We start from the raw sequence: 24,159 nt of genomic DNA, 5'->3' as shown, positions 1-24,159 counted from the left end.
TTCAAAGTGTCCTGGAGAACCAGAGGTGAAGTGCGCAAGATTTAGACCAAACGTAGTCTCAGATTAAAGATTACCGTAATTTCCAGACTAAAAACCGCTACTTTTTTTACCCGTTTGAACAATGTGGCTTAAATGACCGTGAAATTCTGAGGTCGTTCAATACCGATACCAAAGTGGACGACTTAAACGGTTTTAGTGCGCAGGAGGAAACCCAAGATAGCGATCAGCTGGAGGACAAAACCCTGGATGGAAAATGGATGGATGGATGGACTTTTCCTCGTGTTATTTATTATTAATCTTTTTCATCGGCCGTGTTACGGGCACTGTTCGGAAAAAAAATTATTTCCAGTACGTGTTTGTGGATACTACCGGCATATATTTAATTAAAAGTAAAAAAATGTTTCTGTGTAAATATCTCAGCTTATAGACAAGTGGGGCCTATATATCTACACATATATCTATATGTTTATTTTTAGCCGGTGCGGCTTATATTCCAGTGCGCTCAATAGTGCGGAAAACCCGGTAGATGCAGTTTCATGAATTCTGTGATTGTGCTTGTGACTCAATTTGCTTGTATATGAAATTAAATTTCAAATCAAAACAATCACATTCAAATTTGAAATGAATTGAAACACTATTGATCTGTCCCAGACCCCTAGTTTTGTTACGTTGTTTTAAATGAGAAAAGTGCACTTTATAATTATAATATAATTAATAATATTAATTATAATATAATTAACAAATCTTCTGGGGTCGTGAATCAACCCTTTCAAACTCTGGCCCGCGGGCCAATTTTGACCCGCATTATAATTATATTCGGCCTACAAAGCCGTACCAAATGACAATTAGAGCCGGCCCGCCGGTGTAGTCTACAGTGCATGTATCGCTAATTCTACAAATCCCAGAATTTTCCGCTGGTGTTTTGGCACGAAAATCACAACAGGACCCATAAACGCCTCTCCTCTGTGTGCAGTAGTCATAGCGACCTGATGCTAATACTACCACCCTGCTACTTAGGCAGAAAACAGGATTTTGCATGTGTGCGATATTAAGTTATATATTGTATAGTGCTAAGCTATGCTTGTTCCATATTTAGCTTTTAAGCAAAACTTGTTTGGGTCCATATGAAAAGGTTCATTGTTATATCTGGAGGAAGATTTTTTCAATAAATATCAATGTTGGCCCGCAACTGTCCCAGTTTTGAATTTTGGCCCAGTGTGTATTTGAGTTTGACACCCCTGATCTGACCCTTTTTTCTGTATCCTCCTCTCTCACATCAACTAACTTCATATCATCTCTTTTGACGTCCATAAATCTTCTCTTTGGTCTTCTTCTAGACCTCCCATCTACTAGCCCTCCTCTGCACATGACCGTCACCTAACCATCTCCGACCTTTTCTCTCCAAAACATCTACCATCTGCCGTCCCTCGATGGACTCATTCCTGATCATATCCAGATCCTGGTCACTCCCAAAGAGAACCTCTGCATCTTCATCTCTGCCACCTCCAGCTCTGCCTCCTGTCTTTTGGTCATTGTTACTGTTTCTAGAGCATACAGTTGACCCCAAGTACCATATTTTCACGACTATAAGGCGCACATAAAAGTCTTAGATGTTCTTCAAAATGCGCCCTATAGTGCAGCGCGCCCTATAGAGCAGCGCGCCCTGTGTGTGTTGTTGTTGTAAGGTGGACGTAGTAGAGAACACCATGAGAACGTTAAAGGGGGAAATGTGGGTGTTGATTGTATATAAAAGAACGGGTCTGCGCGTTATGCAGAACATCGTTGTTTTAACAACCCTGAAAACGGCAAAGAGACACGCTTATGAAGCACAGTTTAAACTGAAGGCCATCAGCTACGCGGAGGGACATGGAAATCCAGCAGCCGCGAGAGAATTTAAGATTAATGAATCGATGGTTCGCAAGTGGAGGAAGCTGGAAAACGAGCTCCGACCGGTCAAGAAGACGCAGCTGAGTTCCCGCAGACATAAGGCGAGGTGGCCCGAGTCTCGAGCAGTGGATCATCGAGCAAAGAATGAGTGGGAGAGGCGTTTGGACGGTCACCATTCGCTAGCAGAAGAAAATGAAAATTGAAGGACTACGGTAGCGCAGCAACTTTCATTATAATGAAAAGCTGAAGTAGAGGACACCATGAGAGCGTTAAAGGGGGAAGTGTGGGCGTGGATTGTATATAAAACCCGCGCCTTATAATCAGGTGCGCCTTATGTGTGTGTTAAACACAACAATGGCACACATAACCGAGACTGCACCTTTTAGTACAGTGCGCTTTATGGTCGTGAAAATACGGTACTTGAAATCCTCCAACCTCTTGATCTCCACTCCCTGTAGCCTCGCCGTTCCACCTGGGTTCCCCCAAGGCACACACATATATACTAACCTTCATTCCTCTCCTTTTGGGCGCCTACCTCCACCTCTCTAGTTTCCTCAATCTGTTCTCTGCTCTCACGACAGATCACAATGTCGTCTGCAAACATCATGGTCCAGGGGGGTTCCTGTCTAACCTCATCTGTCACCCTGTCCATCACCAGTGCAAACAAGAAGGGGCTCAGAGTTGATCCCGGATGGAGTCCCACCTCATCACTGTCTCACAGCTACACTTAGAAATAACAAATAAGGAATAAAATGCAATAATGCATGATAAAAGACAATGTGGGGACATAAACTGCTTTTATCAAGTGTTATTACCTCGGAAATCGGAAAGAGATGCCAGCGGCGGCGCGGGTAGGGGGGAGTTTTTCATTTCGTCCTCTTATCGCTCAACTTACACACTCAAGGCTAAAATGCGTTGCTAAATGTAACTTGTACACTTTGGTACACTTTAATGCAAAGCTCTGTTTAGCGACGGAGCGAAAGCCGCTGTTTTTTTAAAAAAGACAGATGATGTATCTCCCCAACAACAACATGGACGAGTCCGCAACACGCATGCCTCACTCGTGATGTTCTCTGAGCTACCTAGCGGTGTGCAGTGCATCCCGCTATCTTTAAATGCTACTTCACGGACAGCGGCGTCAAAATCTCATCCAGGCTCAGCTCCTAACTCAGATCTATCTCGAAATATCCACCGAGCGACGGCTTGCATTTTGGAAAACTTGTAATTCGGTGGTCCCAAATTTACAGGCGTCACTTCCTGTTTAGCCCTGGACCTTAAAGGAAGTCGCGCACCACAACAGGAAATACAATGTTTGACCTGTCGTTGGTGAGCGGCTAAGCTCAGCTCAGACCGCGTCCTGTCTGAGAGTTTCAGGTCAATCACACGGAGGCGGCAGAAAGAATGACGGGCATTTAAGGCGGTCTTATAAAAAAATAAAGAAAACGAATCTCTCAGAAATGTAAAATCTGCTCCCCCGCAGATAAATCGGCGCTCCCCGCCGGCTCGGGGCCCTCCCATCAGGCTGTCAGGCTACTGAAAAAGAAACGCCATTTCCCCCTCGAAATTAAGAAAAAGGCAATTAACTGGGGCTGATTCTGAGTGGAGTTCACGTTCCCTTCAGATCTATCGCTTCAATTAGTCTTTCAAACTCAGCGCCGGCTGAAAAGAGTCGTGAAAAGAGTCGCAATTACAAGGAGGAAAAAAAAAATAAATGAGGCAGCGAGTTCCTGGAACACGGGCGGAACTGAGCGTGCCTGCTGGCACGACGTCAGAGTGCCACACACACACACACACACACACACACACACACACATACACATACACAGGGTGTCGAACCACCAACCAGTTGCTGCAAGTTCTGCTTCCCCAAAGCACAGGTTGATACTTCTTCGTACTATAAGAGTGGATCAGTGATGTGCGCTGAGGTTCACGGCTGGTGAGGCACTGACTTCATCATAATCACATCAATATCACATTTACAAACATATGAACCCTTCAGAGTAACTTATTGACTGAATACGCCAAGGAGTCCCTTGAATCACGGGCGCCTCCTACCCTGAGGCAGAAGAACTGCATGCCTCACCTAGTGGCTCTTCGCATGGCACAAGAAAGAAGTAAAACACATACAGTTGTTGACAAAAAATTCTGTACATTGGAAATGTAGTTCATATAGCAAAGGTGTTGCAAAACATTTAAATAGCGACAGCAGTGCGGTCTTAGTGCAGCGCATGCCGGCAGTCAGCGGTCATCGGGCAATCTATGTTGAGGCTCAACAGTCGGTGGCCTCACCGCACTTCTCAGAGTCTGAACAGTAAATGTGAAAATTCAGCGAATTTGAATAAAAAGTAATCTAAAACTGGTGAAGTGATATGAAAAATACATTTATAGTGCCAACCACTGATAAATATAACCATTTAATTCTTTTTTTCATTTGACATTTTTTTCTTTCCAATATTGGCAAGTGAGGCACGGCCTCTCCTGCCTCCCCTGACTGCACGTCACCGGAGTGGATGATATCTCAGGTTACCTCTTCCGCCATTTTTGCTTTTTTTTTTTCTGCCGACCAACAGCAAAGCGGACGGCCGGTGTTGGTGTTTATGAAAAAGGAAGAGGCTTTTTAATAATCAGCTCATGCTTCGCTTTATTCCCCGTCCTCCGAGCTCTCTTCTGTCCTTTAGCGCTGCGGATGCACGGCTTCTCAACCCCCACCCCTTCGGCGGAGGCTCTGCCCTCGGCCGAGCCGTTATTCCCCGCCGCTCGCGCTTCATCACCGCCCCGTCGCCGGCGAAAACGCCGCTCCCGAATGCTTGGCAGACGCCATTATCCCGGGCTTATATCTTCACAATCACATTAGCCATTTGCACAGCTGGGTACTTACTGAAGCGAGGCAGGTTAAGCACTGCGCCCGGGGGGACGGGATGATGGAGGCCCACCTGGAGCCCGGGCCCCGGCCCCTCCTCGCTGCGCCGCATTTACCAAAGAAACTGTTGCCCTTTCTTCTATTTAGCTAATGCCTCCATGTCTCCCTCTCACCCCCACCTGCGCAGCAAACACACACACCCACACACACACACCCACACACACACACACATGCGCAGACAGGGTTTAAACTTCTCCTTTAACCTTCCCCACGTCTTTCCTCGCACCGCGCACTGTCATTCCCCTCCTCCGACACACTACTTGAACTCGTCTTTTTTCGTCCTTTCACTTGTTTTCCTTAAAGGCCTTATCAGCTGTTGGCGGGGGGAGGCGTCGGCCCGCGGCGGGGCAAGGTGAGGAGAGGGAGGCGGCGATTTAACTTTCCGGCAATGTCTCTATCTGGGGCCGCTTCATATTCAAAATGTGACATTTCGCTGGATTAAGTGATCAGCCACAGCGCCGCTGCCACCGGACATCAAACCCTCGATGAAGACAAGGCTCCGCTTTGGCCAATTAACACCCGGGCCTAGATAAAGTCTGAAATGAGACGTCGGGAGGAATAAAAAAAAAAAAAAAAACAGGGAACAGATGGGGACGGAATTAGAGATAGCGGAAACAGAAGCCGAGAGGAAGAAGAAAGAAACCCCGCCGGGGATATTTTCCGGGGGAACGGCTCGCCCACGAGGAGCGGCGTTAGACGGCGAATCAATAGCGGGTCAAACGGGATGCGTGACTGCGGCCGGATGGGTGATCGCAAATGATCTGGATAAAACACACACGTGGGGTTTCCTGAAGCAGAAGGGGGTGACAAGGTACAAAAATGTCGGGCAATTAGTGTCGCTGCAGAACGTCGCCGTCGCCACGTCGACGGCGAAGCTGCAGAGTCTGCAGGACGTGGCGTTGGAGAAATCCCTTCAATAAGTTATGACATTACCGAGCTTGGGTGGGTTCACCTCACTCAAAAACACACACACACACATACACACATAAATATGCATTGGAGGCCTCCACTGGTTTCGCCTGGTTCCGGGAAACATATTAAATGTCACTCTATATTTTCATCTCGCCGCACGCCACGCCGGCGCGACAGGAAGCAGGGGATCATCCGTTTACCGGGAAACGGAGGGACGCGTTCATATTGGCCCCTCCCCTCTGTGAATTATCCGGTGGAGCTGGGATGGAGGTTTGCGGGAGGTTGTGGCTCTTTCATGAGCCACCCACCCCACTCCCCGCCCTCGTCCCCCCTTTTTACTCCAGTCGCCACGGCAACATGCCCGGAGGGCACTCAGGAGAGGCGTCATTGCAGACAAAAAAACAACTGAGAGGCAAGGAGGGGGACGGATCAAATGAGAACAAACGGCAGGACGAACGAGGCCGAGGAGGAGGGTCGGCGGCGGCGGACTCCTCGACACTTTTCCTCGCCGGGAGGAGTGTGAGATCCACGCCGGGGGACTCCACCAGGAAGTGTCACGGACGCTTGTTCATCAGCGGAGGTCGTTGTGATTAATGTTCGGGGCGGCTCAGCTGGAGTTTCGGCGAGCGGGCATCGGCGGGTCTGGATATCGCTGATATCCCCCTCCCCAAAAGACGGGACGCCATTATGAGATATGGCAGAGTTAATCAAACCCGGGCTAAAGCCCCATACTTGGAATTAACTGAGCCATTAATACGGCGAGCCGTCGGGCTGGAGAAAGTGGTTAAACCGCCATCGCCCAAATTAAACAGGTTAATTAAAGGCTCTACTTTTTCATGCGCTTGCCTTCGGTGTGTGTGTGTGTGTGTGTGTGTGTGTGTGTGTGTGTGTGTGTGTGCTCCATGCTCACACACAATTACTCCAGTGTTATTACAATATTTTGAGTGATTCTACCAATTTTCCAACATAAAACATTATCCTCACTGTAAATCAACCGTGCCTTTGAATGAGTGGGTTCTATTTTACTTATTAATGCCACAGTTTTGTTGAATTGAAGTGTCATGAGTTGTGTAGTAGCAATGGTGGGAAGAATTGTCATGAGCGCCATTTATCCTGCTCATAAGGTTGTGTGTGTGTGTGTGTGTGTGTGTGTGTTTGGGGGGGGTGAGCCAATCACTGGTGACATCGGCGTGAGAGGCTGGGTTTGATTGGATGGGTCATCTGTCAATCATATATCCGGACTTCCAGCGTCTCCAAGGACAATTTTGAGTGTCTGGTGGACCTGCTGTGGGACGGTGGGAGGAAGATGGAGAACCCAGGCAGGTGAACCTGGAGAGAACCCTCATCGGATTGGAAAGACGGAGGGAAAATGAACAGGTTAGCTCGACGGCGGCTCGCTGCTTCCTGTGTTTACATGTGTTACAAAGCGCCGGAGGGTTGCGGGCAGGGTGACCCTCCACCCGGGGCTGTTTCCAGCCCGAAGCGATGAGAGCGGGGGAGGAACACGGAGGTTAATGTTCGCCGAGCTGAATTCTGGCGGTTTCAGAGTTGAATGAATAGAAGGAAAGACAGACAAGGGGTTCACCCAGTCACAGACATTCACCCTGTTATCAGCGCAGTAAACCGTCTCCGCTTATAGAGCACTTTCACAGCTGCTGGTTTCAAAGTTGTACATTCACACACACACACGCACACACACACACACACAGTGACTGGGCAGCCATGCAACGTGCTAACCAGGCCTCCAGAGGACACTTCAGCACGCAAACGGGAAGTACCAGGAATTGACCGCCAATCTTCAAGAGGCTCTGGGTGACATGAAACATTTAGTTTGTTTAAAATGAAATAAAAACCAATACACAAGTGTTTCCGTCATAAACTGGGGGGGATCCAAAGAAAATCAGGTGTATTATTGTAGCAGGAGGACACTACACACCTACTTCCGGGTTGGGGTCATGTGACCCTAATGCCCAGTCCATCCAGTCATCCATTAAATATAATGCTTATACTGCATTCAGAGTCGCTCTGGGGGGGGGAGCCTATGTTTAATCTATTTAATAAATTTGGTTTACTAAAAATCAATTGAAAACTTTCATTATGTTTCTAATCCATTTTTAAACTATTTATTCATTAAAAAATTACCCTCTCTATCTGAACGGATAAATTACAGTCACGTGATTCCATTGTTTCATTGTTTTTCTTCCCGGATCTTATTAAAATTCGGTGCGCGTGTGTGTGTGTGTGCGCGCGCATTTGTGTGCATGTGAGTGTACGTGTGCGCACACGTGTATATGTTTGCATGATGCGTAACTATGTGACTGTGTGTGTGTGTGAGTGTGTGTGTGTGTGTGTGTCTGTGTGTGTGAGTGTGTGAGAGAGAGTGAGTGAGGGGGTGGACGGGGACGTGCACGTCGTCAGAGGGGCGTGCCCGTCGGCGGCGCAGCGTGTGGCCGCCGCTCCCTCTCCGGAGAGGAGCGGAGCGGCGCGGACAGCAGAGGCAGGACCCGACCGGAGCTCCGCAGCCGTCCGCGAGAAGCACCGAGGCGGCCGGCGTCAGCGGCCGAGCCTCCCCGGACCCCGGTCACCGATCCCTGGTCTACAGTCCCCGATCCCCGGTCAACGGTCACCGGTCCTCAACCCCCGAGGAGAGTCGAGGAAGTGCGCCGGCCGGCGAAGTGAAGATGCCCGGACGAGCGCCGCCGCGATGCCGCCGGAGTTGAAGCAGCCGCGGGTCCGAGCCGCCTCCGAGGCAACCGGGGCGCCCGACGTCCCTCCGGCCGGGATGGTGTGAACGCCGACCCGCCTCCTCCTCCTCCTCCTCCGCCTCCTCCTCTTCCTCCTCCCGCTGCCGCGCCGCACCGGAGGACACACGGGACGCCGCCGACAGGGACCCCCGCGCCCGACACCCGCCCCCAGGCTCGGACGGGCCCCCTGGCCGGGCGCCGGCGGGGGGGCGGCGGCGGGATTATGGCTCTCGCCGCGCTCTCCGTGGGCGTGATCGCGCTGCTGCTCACGAACACGCACCTGTCGAGGGCCAGCGACCGACACGCCGTGTACTGGAACAGCTCCAACCTGCTGTAAGTGGACGATCACCGGCGCGGGGATGCAAGTGCGGGGGTGGGAGTGGGAGTGGGAGTGGGAGTGGGAGTGGGGGGGGGGGGGGGGGGGGTGTTGCGGCTGTTTGCGATTTCACGCGGGACGAGCGCAGTTGCACCCGAAAGATGTTTCCAGTCGTTTCGTCAGTTTTTGATATCGCACCTCCGACGGCGGGACGCGGGAGCGCTCGCTGGGCTCCTGGCCTGTTTTTCCCATTTCCACCGCTTCACCTGCACTCACCACACACCTGGGCCACACACACACACACACACACACACACACACACACACACACACACACACACACACACACACACACACACCTTTCTTTTGTGCATGCACTCCCGGACTCTCTCTCTTACACACACACACACACACACACACACAGACCTTTCATTTTTGCATGCACTCCCGGACTCTCTCTCACACACACTTATTTTTTACATGCAGTCCTGCACTCTCTCTCTCTCTCTCTCTCTCTCTCACACACACACACACACACACACACACACTTTACTTGTTACGCACTCCCGCGTTCTCTCTCTCTCTCTGACACACACACATAGACACCCGTTACTTATGTATGCACACCCCTCTCTCTCTCCCTCTCTCTCTCAAACACACACTCACACACACACGCACGCGTTACTTCTTATGTATGCACTCCCGCTCCCTCTCGCTCACACACGTACACGCACGCAAACGTTACTTGTTACATATGCACTCCGCTCGCTTTCTCTCTCTCTCTCTCTCACACACACACACACGCATTACCTGTTATGCCTGCACTATTCTCGCCTTCCCTCTCTTACACAGTTCTTAAGATGTGTTCACTCTCTCTCTCTCTCTCTCTCTCTCTCACACACACACACACACACACACACACCCTCCTCCTCCCACAGTAGTGTTGCTTACCTCAGGTAAGCCCCCCCCCCCCCCCGCCCCCCCCCCCGCCCCTCCCACCTGTGAGCTATCAGCCAGCTTGCTGTGGGCCAGAGATCGATGTGGATTCCGCTGCCTTTGTCTTCTCATTAGCCGACAGTGAATCCATCTTTCTCACATTCTTTTATCTCCTCACACAACCTCCCTCTTTGCCCCCCACCCCCTCCACCCCCCCGTATCTGTGTTCCTCCTCTGTCCATTTGTATTCACCTCAGACGCGGGTCTCTCCTATCGCCTGCCGCTATCTCATACTTGGTTATTTTCTTTCCTTCTTTTTATTTTTCCGCTGTGCGACCCCCTTCCTCCCCCCCCCAACACACACCCCTCCTTTTCCTGCATCTCATTACCACCCCCCATCTGCTTCTGGTCCCTAATTCACCTCTCGGGCTCGCGGCGGAGAGTACAAATGTAGCAGATGATTAGAATTAGAAACTGGATGAGGGAAGTTGTTTTTTTTTTTTTTTTTGAAATCACTCATTTTTTTGCAAGTCAAAAGGCGCAGAAAAGAAAACAGATGAACGTCTCTTTTATTAATGTCAATGCGCGGATGCGGTGTCACAGGTAGAACGAGCTCGGATTTATGGCCGCCGTTAATCCCGCCGGAGCGACGTGCACGGAGGGGGAAGAGGGTGCGCGTTAAGCGACGGCTCACTTGCAATCGAGCCGCCGTGTAAAGAAAAGCGCTCACGTTTCCTTTTAAGCATCACCTCCGCTATCGGTGTTATCTGTCAATTTTAATTGGTCTCTCCGTGACGTCTTCGACGATCTCCCACTCGGAGCCGCTCGCCGGAATGTTTGCACATTTGGAGGCTTTTTTCGCAACGCTGACATTTAGACGGCGAAATGACAAATATGTGCTCGCCCTGATGGATTCTGAATAATCTGCGTGCGTGCGTGTGTGTGTGTGATGGAGAAAGCGGAGCCGACGCTCCGGCGTCCGAGGAACCTCGACGCAGATGCGAATCTGTAAAAAATGCAAAAGTTGACCCAGTTTGCAGGTAGCCGACGGACCCTCGGAGGTGACGGGCAGAATTCTGATGGCCGCCGGGCGCCGCTTGAAGGCCTCGCTTGTTTGATGATGCAGCTCTTTCCCTCAAACCCGGCGCCGGTTCTGTATACCTTTGGGCCTTTGGGGTCAAACTCCAGCGCCGGCGCGGATGCTAAGCTGCTTTTCGCGCAAACGGGCTTTTTCACGATAACGTCTGGTGTCGTCCCTCCCCTAGCTTTGCTGAGCTAAACGGCATCGGACGGCATTTTTTTTTTCCGCTTCTCGCGCTTTCGACGATTCAAAATGAGACGTTTCCATTATCATAACCTAAACAAATAGCCGGCAGCGCTTTGATTACCACCCGAGTCCATCGCCACCCCCCCATTAGGAAGTGTTGCTCTCAGCATCCGCTCTCAGCAGAGCGCCTGGCCAACTCGTTACAGATGTCCCCGCTAATGGCTGACTGAGGCAGGAAAAAACACACACACACACAGGCACACACACACACACACACACTCGCGGGCCATTAAATCATCTCGCATCTGAGGCCATCTGCCAATTAGAGGGGGGAGATGTGGAACATCTTGAGAGCGTGCCGGAGCAGCGGCGCACGGCGGTAGCCTCCCCGACCCGCCGGCAGCGTTTCATGCTCCTGCCTTCTCCTCCCATCAGGTGTTTGGCCTCGTAGCGTCGACAGGCCGCGACGCCGTAATTGGGCGCCCGGTGTCGGCGTGATCAAAACAACGGCGCATCTTTCACTGACCCCCCCGAACCCCTCGCCTCCTTCCCCCAGACCTCCCACGCCGCTTCTGATGTTTGCAGCAAAGCGTAAAGCCGTCCTCGACGTGCGACGTTCCTCCCCCCGAGCAGAAATGGCGCCCGTTCGGGCAGCCGAGGCGAAAAAAAAAAAAAAACGAAAAATCAATCTCCGCTCGGAATGATCTCATCACAAAATAAATTATCACCTCGACAAATAGCTTCTCGGAGTGCCGGAGGTACGGCGGCGTGGAGATCGGCGCCGTCTTACTCAAGCGGGCTCATTAAGTGGCAGATTGCTCCGCGTGGGCGGGTGCGGACCCGGCCAGACGTGGAGGTGGTTCCCCCGCCAGAACCCTGACGCCCTGACGCCATGACACCATGACGCCCCGACACCTGGCGCGCGTTCGAGTTAATGTTACTGAGAAAAGACGCGAGGAGCGACGTCGCCGGTTTTGCGCCCTTTTTCCGGGGACGCTCGGCTCTTCGGCGTTCGATCCGAGCCGACGGGGGCCGGGTCGCCGGCGTGGACCGTCGCTCAGAGACGATAGCTTCGGTATCCGCCCGCCGTCGCCCCCGGGGGCGCAGACGGAGCCGCGGCCGCTACCTGATTACTTGCACGTCTCGGCCCCGTCTCTGGCCTTTCTGCTCGGCTCTGCATACAAATGCATCTCATTCGGCGGCAGTCGATTGAATCCTGCGGGTCCGCCGTTGTGCCGGGGCGCCGTGTCAGCGCACACTCGCTGTTTTCAAGCACGGCAATCGACGCGCGTTTCTTTCGTTCCGCGACCGAATCAGTCGATCAGAAGTCCTGATATTTAGCCTTATTTGAAAAGCGCTTGACTGGAGATCTCCGCTTTCATTCGGCGGATCCGCTCCGCCTTTTCAAAGCTGTTTGTTTTTTGTTTTTCTTGGGGTCGGGCGGCGGGCGGCGTCCCTGTTTCAAGCCCGGCGTAAAAAAACTCCCATGAGTCACGTAAATGGAGGCCCGAGCTCTGAAAATATCTTTTTTTGGGTTTCTACTTCTTTTTAATTGAATCCAAGAGAATGAAAGTAGAGCGGTTAACGTGTTTTGAGCCGGAAATTCAATCGAGGGGAGGAAAGTTCCCGATCCGCGTCCCGTAAATGGAAAATGGTCTCCATTTATAGAGCGCTTTCACTCTCCAAAGTGATTTACACAGGACAGCGTTCACCCATTCACACACACACTCACACACACTGATGGTAACAGAGCTGCCTTGCTAACCGCTAACCGGCCCGTCGCGATCGAACCGCCGACCTTCCGGTTTCTCAACTGCCGCCCCCGATTCTGTAAACGGCGCCTTCAAGTTCCTTCGTAGCGTTACAGCTTTTCCTTCGAGGACGAAGCCGAGCCCTGCAGAGCTTCTGCAAACATCGGTCGGATCCCCCCAAGAGCTAGCCCGAGGGCGCACGCTGGCTTTCATGCACAGCATACATAAATGTATTTATATATTGACGTATATAGTTCATGCTTTCCTTTTGAGGCTCAGAGCAGGAACAGGCTCCGCTCTGAGGCTCCAGGGGCCCGTCGAGGACCGCCGGTTCCCCCGCCTGAAGCCGAGGGCTCGTTAGCTTTGTTAGCGGCGACCCGAGTTCGACGTCGCCGCTCTGCAAAAGGGACAGAAGGGACTAATCCGACGGACGTGCAGTGGTGTCGGGCGTGCTCTCCGTGTCCGGGGTTTACCGGGTATCTCTGCTCCGAGCCTCCGTCTTTGTCAGGGTTGCGCGTTCGGGATCGATGCGTTTACGTGGCGGAGGAAGGTGAGCGGATTCGGCTCCAGCCGAAAAAAAAAACAACAAAAAAAACACAAGGTTGCTCCTGAATCAATCGCGGCCGCGCCGCCTCCCGATGCATTTTTAATTTGATTCCAGCGTCGATAAATCGCCGCGATGCATCGGCCGGCCGGCCGGCTCGGGGAAGCCGTCGTGCAGCTTTGAGAATCGATTATAACGGACTTGTCAGTCACCGGGCCGGGGGTCTCTGCTCCGTCGAGGCCCCGGAACACGTTGGCGTTCGGCGACCGGGACGACTTGGAAACAAAAAAATGTGACGAAAGGATCGGCGGCGCAGTTAAATCTGACACCTAACAGTTATTTCCCTGTTAGACGAACGAGGGGAAAAAGGACGGCGCGGAGATCTGAATGCATTGTAATGTTTTCCTCCGGCGGATCGAACAGCAGCAACGTTGGCGCGGGTTCGATTTTTTTACCTTCGACCCGCGTCACATCGGAAAGAAAAAAAAAAACAAAACACGTTGCTGGAGATTTTGCTTGAATAGAAGTCGGGGACGCCAACCTCAAACTGCTCTTTCCGGGGCGCCGCATAGCAGGAAATGAACGCAAGAGCGAAGCGGCGGAGCGACGGTTCCTCTGTCACGAGGCCCGGTTTCGTCATTACGCGGAAATGGCGGGATTGGCGCGGCCATTAGAGGATCCTGGCGCTCTCTGACGGGGAAAGTGTCATGGGACGGCTCTAAGAGCTTCGCCGTGCTTTCTTCGGACGAGTCCGGAGGAGAAAAAAAAAACACACACGCAGCCGCGGCCTTCACACGCCATCAAAAATCCATTAGCGTTCCTCGTCTTCCAAGTTTATAAAACCTGCACTTAACTGTCAGCGGGAGCCCACAGGAGATAGTCCGGATCCCAGACAGGTAGAACCAATTTCAGAACCCATGATTTGAATGCAAATGCCGTCGGACCGAAAGCGGGGCTTTTCCGGCCGCGCGAACGGCGGCTCCACAGTACATTTCGCCAGAAGCCGGCGCGGCGGTGGCCTTTTACCCACTGGGAAATTACATCGCCGCCGTGATGGAACCGGCTGCCATGTCGGAGACAGATCAAAGCTTTTGATAGGCGGACGGTCACCGGCTGGAGTTTGATTATTCGGGATATGGGCCTTGTCATGCTACGCCGCCTGGAAAACGATATGGCAGCCCGGGCCGGCCAAAAATAATTTGTTTTCTTACTGAAGCAGAAGGCCGTGACTGAGGCGCGGCGATCGAGGTGCCTTTTTTTTTTTTTTTTTTTGCACCAACCGGCGCTCTCCGGAGTTATCAGTGTCCCCTCATGAAAAGGCGGCGAGTGAGTACTCGGGTTTGTGCTCTGTCATATCTTGTTCTCTGTTCATTCCCTTCTGGTCTTGAGCCGTGACAGGTCTTCCCTCTAATGCTCTCGGGTGCTTAACAACGGCGGCGTTACGCGGGGAGTGGAAACCGTCGGCGCAGCTTAGCGGATGATACGCCGCCACTTCTCCTTTCACACAAGGGCAATTCTGAGCGCGGGCTGCGCCGGTAATTAGGTATTCTGTTATAATTGAGATTTTTGCTATTGAAGATGTAATTATATGAAGGCCCCGGACCCTTTGGCGGCCGGCGTCTCCGTAATGAGAACATTTGAAGAAAATTGAAATCCCTCTCCCGACGCTCGGCGCATCCAGAGTGACTGAAAGTAATTTGACCCCTCGGCAGCGGACGCCACCTCCCGCCGCTTAATGCCTCGCTCTCATATTGTTAAAGGGGAACGTTTTAAATCGGTACATCTCCGGAGTGAAACTGTTCTATTACCGACGTGTTAGTGAACTCTTTAGAGCTTGAAATTATGATGTAAGCGGGCGGGACGGAGAGGCCGCCCGCCGCCAGGTGCGGGAAACGGAGAGGAAACGAACCCCGGCGGCAGGCGACGCACGCGAAAAAAAACAAAAAAAAAAATAATTTCCTCGGCGTCCCTGTTCCTGCGGCTTCATCGTCTAATCAGCCCCTGTGATCGTCTGCGTCAAAAAAAAAAAACCACTCAGAATTCATTTTGCCACCTTGATATGTAAATTCTATTATGGTTAATACATGAGCTGCAGCACATGCATGCGCACGTCTCCGCTCACACACGTGCACCCCTGCGTGTGCGCTCCCGTGGATTTATATGGATAACATAGGGTTCTTCTTGCATCGTAAGGGGAGACGGAGTCGCTCTGGACGGACGGAGCAGTGGGTTACCTGCTTTCCTGATCTGATTTCTGCCGCTTTCTGCAGAAGCTTTCCAGGAACGAGGAAACAACAACCTGCGCTTCTAGAGCCACTTCACCTCCCAAAGGCAGGGTCTTTTTTCGGTCATAGGCGAGTGGAGGAGCTCACAAGCCACGTCCGCGACCACATACTTCTGGAGGACCGTGGAGCGGCCATTTTTAAAAAAACCCTGCAAGAATCACGATTTTTAAATTGTCTTTTAAATTGGCACGAAGGGTGATAGGAGTGAGTTTCAAGTGCAGGTTTACGCAAGGTATTGTCTCCGTGGATCTGAGGGTGGAGGTGACGCTTGTCGTCACCGCTCAGATGTTTTCTTGCAACAAAAGAGGAACGGAGTGCGGAAGCTCTGCTGGCGAAACCCGAATTAGCGAGCGGCTAACGGGGTTCTTCCCGCGGCGAAGCGGCGCAGGGAGAAGATAAAAACACCTCAACCCATCTGAGAGTCCATGAGGCCTCCAGCGATGCAGAACACGAACGCTCCAGCAGCTTCCACCTCCGAGTTGTCCACCTATTGTTGCCTTCTGCAACGGAGTTCTTCGAACATTTCTATCTATTATTTTCTATTCTATCATTTCTACTGTTTCATCTGTCTCAGTTGTAAAGCGCCTTTGAGTATCATGAAAAGCGCAATAGAAAACCTATGTATTATTATTATTATTATTATTATCTGGGAGCAGCTAGTGTTGATCACAGCAGCGGCGGCTCAAAAGGAGGGGTTTGAAACGTAAGGGAACAGGATCTGACTTTTGGCCGCGAGAGCTTTTGCTCCACGTCTAACCTGGTTTCTCGTGTCACGAGAAACGATAAAACAGGGAATCTCTCCCCCGCTGAACTTTGCCTCGTGTGAAAACTACCTCTGAGGAGGGAAGGCCGCAGAAACACATCCAGGGACGCTTCTGAAACCCAGTTTTTGTGCCCGGAGGCGGCCTTACATCCCGTTGCCCCTAACAACCCGAGCAATGCTGCGCGGGAACGCGGTCCGGACCGAGCCCAGATTCTCACCATGCCGTGCGTGGGCGTGCGGAATATCAATGCCCCGCTGCGCGCGCTCCCCGCCGGCCCGTGCGCACGTCTGACGCCTCTTTTCACGTCTCATTGTGTCACCCGGCGTTGTGTCTTACGTGCGCGTGCGCGCTTTAAACGATTGTCATCAATGCAGATGAATGATTCCTCCACCGAGTTGTTCCCGGCCGTTCTTTCCTTGGCTCTCACCTTGTGCGGAGTCAATGGGAAGTCCCGGAGGGGCCGGCGCTCTCGGCTGCGTGGCTGCACGTGGGCGGGGAGTGGGCGCCGCCGCCGCCGCCGCCTCGGCTTCCTCCCCCTAATTTATCGCTCTATTACGACCGAGAGAGGATCGCAACTGTTTTCTCGTTATTTAAAAAAAGGCGTCCGCTCACACTCTATATACGTGCCCTTGTCCCTCCGGGGCGCAGCGCGTAGTTACGGATCTGTTCTCACTAACACTGCAGCACAGTGTGTGTGTGTATGTGTGTGTGTGTGTGTGTGTGTGCCTTTCAGCGGTGTGTAAAGCACACATAGGCAGATTGTAACGATATAAACAGATTCGCTTTTTTGTAGCTCTTGAAGGGGATTCTCTGGCACATCCCCGGAGAGTGTGTGTGCGTATGTGTGTGTGTGTGTGTGTGTTGTGGGGGGTGTGTGAAAGTGAAGAAATTACCGGAAAAAGACAAGAATGAGGCTATAAGGTAAAGGTTGGGGGAGGGAAGCATGGCGAGGAGATGGAGGCAGATGTATTGCAGTGCAGAGATGTTAAAGCTGAGCTGGAGGAGGAGGAGGGATGTTCCTCTCACATGAGGAGGGAGGAAGAGCCTCGATGAGGAATATTAATGGCTTGTCAGTGAGTGGGGTATCTTTACAGTGCTCATGCGTGGAGCTGCTTTAAAAAAAAAAAAAAAAAAAAAACGGAGCAGAAACCTCTGTTAACCCGTTGCTGCGACGACAGGAAGCGACCGAAAAGAGCCCGCCGTGAAGCCCGGCGGCGTTTAAAAGCGTTTGTCCGTTTCCGCAAAACTATTCTTCTTGTTGTTTTGTCGTGTCGAGAGGAACCGACTTGTTTTCGTTCCTTCCTCATTACGAAACCCTCCGGCCCTCCGGCCGAGGTGAACGACCGCACCTGCGCCGCTCGCTCTATCAGCAAACATCCACTCCGTCCGCCGCTCCCCTTTAACCTTTTCGCTCCTTCAGTGTCCTATTGCATTCGGTGCACGCGCTTAAATGCCATAGATTTTCAGCCTCACACACACACACACACACACACACACACAGATACACACAGTGGCGTGACCTACAGTAAGAAAGTAAGGAGACGCGGACGCAATCGATAGAAGAACGCAGAGGAGGAGGAGGAAAGGGAAGTGTTGCTCATTTTATGGCAGGAAGACAAACGCCGGCGGCGGTGGCGGCGGCGGCGGCGTCGCACCCGGTGCTCGGGCGAGGTCGATCACAGGGGTCGCCGGGGTCGCCGGCAACCAGATAGGAAGTGCGGCACGCCTCGTTCGGCCGCCGGCGGGGAACGGATTCGCAAACGAGCTGCGAATGTCGAAGGGTCGACGTGTAAAAGCAAGTGTGATGGCGGCGCGGTGTCTGCCAGAACATGAACACGCTAATACAGATGCACAACTATTCACTCATTCACATGCTAACACACACACATAGGAGGGTGAATTCCACGTGGCTTGTGATGCATGATTGCATGAATTGCAGGCGTGACTCTGAGTGCATGACAAGTGTTATAGATAATGAATGAATCAATTTTAAGGAGGGACACAATAGCCAACAGGCTAGTTGAGCTAGCGGGCTAGCGCTGCGTTACGACAACGTAGCAAAAAAACGAAGGAAGAGCCCGACTCGATTTCAACACGATTTTCTCGCCCGAATCAAAGATGGAGAGCAGAAACCGTTTAAGGGAACCAGACACGTCGGTGTCATCGGCTCCCATCCCGACTCGAAAGCAGGAGGTGATTCACTTGTAATTCCGCAGCGAGCCATTAGATTTCCACTCAGGACAAAACACAGATGGTCGGGCTGATAGCCGGAGGTGGTAAATAAGCGACGGGATGATTCCGGCGCCCTCCCAGCTTCAATCCTGCCCTTTCTGTTCTTTAACATCATCTTATTAAGTCCCATTTTGGAGAAAAACAAATGTTTTTTTGACATTTTAGGGATGGGCTCAGACCCCTATCGGTCCCCGAGATAAGAATTCAGATTCTGCCGCAAATCAATATATATATAAATATATTTTCTGCAAACCCCCGGTGATGGGGATGCAGGGAGCGCAGTGCCGGGTGAGCGAGGCGGCAGGTTGTCATGGAGTTAAACAACGTCGTGAGGAGAATATCATATACAGCCGCGGGTTGTTGTTTATGACGGGGAGAGCGAGTGTGACACACAGCAACTGTAGAAGATGGATTCCCTCTGTGGAAATTGGTCTAATGCCGGCAGGTTTATTCCCACCGAGACCTGAGTGCCGTTAAAACATTGGGGTTTGTGTATGTGTGTGTGTGTGTGTGTGTGTGTGAGAGAGTGTGTTTTTTGGGGAGTGTAAATAATCAAATTCAAATCTCCGGCTGCTGCATTTTTCATTGGATGTGGAGCAGCGCCAGTTGTGATATCATAAAGTCAAAAACACATTTCTGACCATAAGATTGTCATTCATTCATTCATTCATTCATTCATTCATTTATTCATTCATTCATATAACCGTTACCCTCTCAATCACACGTCTGGAGGAGTTACAAAGGACAAAAATCCATGAAAATACATTTGACTCTAAAACTGTTCCTACAGTTATTTTGGTCTTCTTTCTATAAGGATTGAAATTGGAATCAAATATGGTGATGAATTGTAATTGTTGACTTGTAAAGCGTCTTTGAGTACCATGAAAAGCGCTATACAAATCCTATGTATTATTATTATTATTATTATTTAGCGTCTCCAGTAAACCTGCATCATGGAATTGGACTGAGGGAGAAAGAGCTAACCACCACGTCTACCCAATTTTAAATTTTACATTTATTTATTATTATTATGATAATTTATTAGTTATTATTATTGTTTATATATAGTATTATTTGTTTACATTTGTGTATATTTTCTTAATATATATATATATATATATGCAGCATATTTATATATATGTGTATATATATGTGTGTGTGTGTGTGCATATATATATATATATATATATATATATATATATATATATATATATATATACTCTTCTGCTCAAAAAATAAAGGGAACACTTAAACTCCGAGTCAATCACACTTGTGTGAAATCAAACTGTCCACTTAGGAAGCAACACCGATTTATTTATTTGGGCTTGATTTAAGGACATTACATTCAAGCTGGATCAGCCTGGAGTGTGTTTTTTTTTTACTTTTATTTTGAGTGTGTCTCCAAATCTAAACCTCCATGGGTTCATACATTTGATTTCCATTGATCATTTTTGTGTGATTTTGTTGTCAACACTAATTCAATGATGTAAAGAACAAAGTATTTAATAAGAATATTTCATTCATTCAGATCAAGGATGTGATATTTTAGTATTCCCTTTATTTTTTTTAAGCAGTGTTTATGTAGATATAGTATTTTATAAATTGGTTCTCTGCATTGAACCCATCACGGATGAACCATGACCGCTCTGCGTTACGCCACCCCTTAAATGTTTCTTAAATATGCCCAAAATATATTGGAAAAAAAATGCAGTGTCGCCTGTAGTTTGCTAATATCTGTAAGAACTTCTGCTGTGGAGTTTGCGATTCATAAAACAGGTTGTAATCCCTAATTAACAGGCTTTAATTTCCCTAACGGGGATGAACTTTTGGTCAAATTAGAGCTTCCATTAAGTCTTGATTCTAACCGGCGGCGGTGGCGGTGGCGGCGGCGGCGGCGTTCCGGGGCTAAATTAGTGCCAAGGAAACCATATCTCTAGCTAATGTGCAGCGCAAGGAAGATAACAGCGTTTTCAAAATGCCAGGGACATTAGTATTCTTACACTGTTCCCTGCATGTGTATGTGTGTGTGTGAGGTCTCACTTTTTAAATCTATAAAGAATAATTTGCTGTTCGTCAGCAAAAACCTTGCCCCCCCGCCATCCGCTCCCTCTCACACACACACACTCACACACACACACAAGGCCTCCTCTTCATTTGACAGTTCATCAGCAATCTATCATGACATGTATTATTTATGAGCAGAACCGCGTTAATTCTAAACACACCGTTCTTTTTTTTTTTTTGTTATTTAGCTTTCAGTCGGATTCTCGGCGTCGGACCGGCGGGGGAGGGAGAACCCGGCGTTCCTGGAAAAAAAAAAAAAAAAAAAAAAGAATTCTTGCTTAATGAGGGGTTGTTTCCTCCCCGGCGTTGCGGCTTCCACTCGGTCGGAGCGTCGGGCTTTGCCGCTCGGCAGGAACCGCGCTCTCTTGCCTCGTATGCAAAGGAAAATCCATTTTTTCCAATCAACCTTGGCGTTGATTCGGAGCCGTTCGATACGAGCCCGGCCCTCTCCGCCAGACGATTTAGCCGGGGCTCCTCTAACCTCCAGAGCCGGGTGGAATGACACGTTTAATCACTGACCCTGGCGCCGTGGCGGTGACCTCCAAGGAGATGGAGGTGGCGGCTGCGTGTCCGCGGGAGTGGTAATGCCCGAGTTACGGCGTCCTCCGCGGTGGATTTAACAAACAGGGCCGCCGGTGCCTGCTTTGGTAGGAGACAGTAATAACGCCTTCATAACTAGTAGCTAACTTCACTCATTCATTCAAACGTCTTAGGCAGACATGCAACCATACACTGATTCGCATGCTAATATGGAAATGCTACCATTCACTCTGTTAAATGCTAATACAGACAGGCAACCATTCATTCATTCACATGCTAATATTGAAATGCAATCATTCATTCATTCACATGCTAATACAGACATGCAGCTATTCTCCTATCCACATGCTAATACAGACACGCAACTATTCACTCGCTCACATGCTAATACAGACAGGCAGCCATTCATCCATTCACATGCTAACATTGATATGCAATCATTCACTCATCCACATGCTAATACAGACATGCAGCTATTCTATCATCCACATGCTAATACGGACATACAACCATTCACTCATTCACATGCTAATAGAGCTCTGCAACCATTAATTTGCTCACATGCTAATACAGACACGCAACTATTTACTCATCCACATGCTAATACAGACATGCAGCTATTCTATCATCCACATGCTAATACGGACATACAACCATTCACTCATTCACATGCTAATAGAGCTCTGCAACCATTGATTTGCTCACATGCTAATACAGACACGCAACTATTTACTCATCCACATGCTAATATAGACATGCAACCATGCACCCGCTCACATGCTAATGGAGAATCACAACCCGTCACTCATTCACATGCTAATAGAGACATACAAACATTCACTCGCTCACCCTTCATATACAAGCATACAATCATTCATTCATTCATTCACTGTCTTAAGGAGACACAATCCACTCTCTCACTCTGTCTCTCGCTCATAACTATTCAAGACCAAGTAAATTTCCAATTGAATATCTGGATTTTTCACGCTTTCCGATGTTGAGCGTCTCACTTCACAAAGGGACGCCGTCACCGATGTTTCAGAATCGGCGTGACCCCACTTCCTGTTGTTGCTACCGCAGCGGGGTTCCTCTGAAAAACGGACGAGGAAGAGTAAACACCATCACTTCTCCTGTATCGGCCCGGATGATGAATCTGCAGGTGAGAACGCCTCGGCGGGTCTCCCATAATGGACGCTTTCAGAGCCCGGGCTTTTGTCGGGATTTTTTTTTCTTCTATCTTCTAAAAGCCTGACCATTCTGCAGACTATTTCATCAAAGGTCCTCCTCAGTGTGTGTGTGTGTGTGTGTGTGTGTTATAGGCAGCGACACCCACTCACACACCGGTCGCCTCCAGGCCTATTAGGGTCACGGAGTGTGTCTCGCTCACCAGCTCCTGACTGGAGACGTGATGCTGTATCGTGTTAAGTCGACCGGGGTGTGTGTGTGTGTGTGTGTGTGTGTGTGTGTGTGTGTGTGTGTGTCGGTCCATCAGTCCTGGCAGCAGCTGTGACACCTGTCTAGGTGTGTAGCAGCGATGGCTGAGGGGTTAGGGTGCAGGAAACTTACACCTTGCCAAGTGTGTGTGTGTGTGTGTGTGTGTGTGTGTGTGTGTGTGAGATGCGATTCTCAGACCGTGCCGGAGAGCTGGACAGATTTCATCTGCAGTCGTCCCTCTTTATTGGGCGTAACTTGTTTTGTCAACAAGCAAACACACACTTTGGATCGCACCCCTCAAACAATAAACACACACACACACATACACACACACTCATCCTTTGTGCTGGAGGGGGTTCATTATAAACAACTGCTTTTTCCATCCGGATCGCATCCCTTCCCTGAATTATCCTCCCCCTTTCCAGGAAGTAGTTTCATCCATCGAGAAAATCCACGGCGATTAATCCCGGGGCGTCGGCGCGGCGAGGCGATGCCTGACCTCACGCCCCGACACACAAACCCAAATGCCAGATCTTCCGCTTTTCTTACACTTAAGCCCTGCGATTTGGATACACCCGCAAATCCGCTTGCACACACTTTACATCCCGGACACACACACACACGCGCTTTCCTTTCCCAGGAATAAAACCGCGGCTCATTAAAGCGTGAAGTTGACTCGAAAATGCTTGATATGCAACGCGTCGGGTCCGCGCGCGCGCTCACCGACGCTACGCCCGCGCAGGTGACCGCCATCCCGGGCCGCCGTCGGCACGGCGACGAGTGACGCTCCTTCCCACACGCAGACGTCCTCACGTTTTTTATTCCATTCTCCGGCTGCGTTGGAATATTAATCCGATTTTCACTTTAATTAATTGAAATCCTTTTTTTCTCCTCCTCCCAAAAGGCGGCTCGTGCTTTGCCAACCAAAACAAATAAATACCGCGCCTGTCCGAGCGCAGACGCCGCGACGTGAACCTCCAGGATTCTTCATTAGGGCCAATTGCTTTGACTTTTATAAGGAATTAGGCCACGATGCGAAATGTTTTGCTAAATGTATTTTCGGGGATAATTGCGACTCATTTGGCGCCGAGAGAGCGCAAATGCAGCTATCAGCCGAGTGCTGTGACAGAAACCGCTAATCAACCCCCCCCCCCCAAAAAAAAAGAAAGTCTTTGTACGACCTCGATAACTGAATGTTTAACTAATCAAGGAGGAGAGGAAATGAACACGTGCACGCGCACGGAGGAAAAGCCGGCTCGTCCGATTCCTGGCTGCAAAAGCCCGGCGGGTGTGGTCCGCGCCTCCTGCGCCGGCTATTAGCACAGCCTATCATTGGTATTCATTTCCCGCTCCTAATTCCCCCCACAGTAGTTTTTCTCCCCCGTCCCTCCACTCATTCGCCGCCTCCGCCCCCCCCCCCACTTGACAGAGGACCGTGGGTTAAACACCGGGGGGAGCGCTCCATCACGACCAGATCTGATCCAATTAAATACAGATTTAATCAGCCCCGCAGTCGGCGAGCGAATACACAATGCGGTCGGTAGCCGTTCCCCGGGCCGGGGGG

The 24,159-nt window shown here is 50.4% G+C and overlaps 1 protein-coding gene and 1 long non-coding RNA gene across 3 annotated transcripts in view; one reads left to right on the top strand and one right to left on the bottom strand.

Annotated features, from left to right (window-relative positions):
- Positions 1–24,159, bottom strand: part of LOC147216095 (uncharacterized) — a 156,401-nt gene that overhangs the window by 43,841 nt on the left and 88,401 nt on the right. The window lies entirely within an intron of this gene.
- efna3a (ephrin-A3a) overlaps positions 8,136–24,159 on the top strand; it is a 58,003-nt gene continuing 41,979 nt past the window's right edge. The window contains exon 1 of the mRNA XM_086178332.1: positions 8,136–8,796. Within this exon, the coding sequence (XP_086034458.1) occupies positions 8,687–8,796 (110 nt within the window). The 5' untranslated portion in view covers positions 8,136–8,686. The remainder of the gene's footprint in view (positions 8,797–24,159) is intronic.

Source organism: Fistularia commersonii, chromosome 30 (genome assembly GCF_037954325.1).
Source record: "Fistularia commersonii isolate RoL2024-O1a breed Wild chromosome 30, RoL_Fcom_v1.0, whole genome shotgun sequence".
Taxonomy (NCBI): domain Eukaryota; kingdom Metazoa; phylum Chordata; class Actinopteri; order Syngnathiformes; family Fistulariidae; genus Fistularia; species Fistularia commersonii.
The sequence above is the reverse complement of the archived record's forward strand: the minus strand, read 5'-3'. Positions and strand labels throughout refer to the sequence as shown.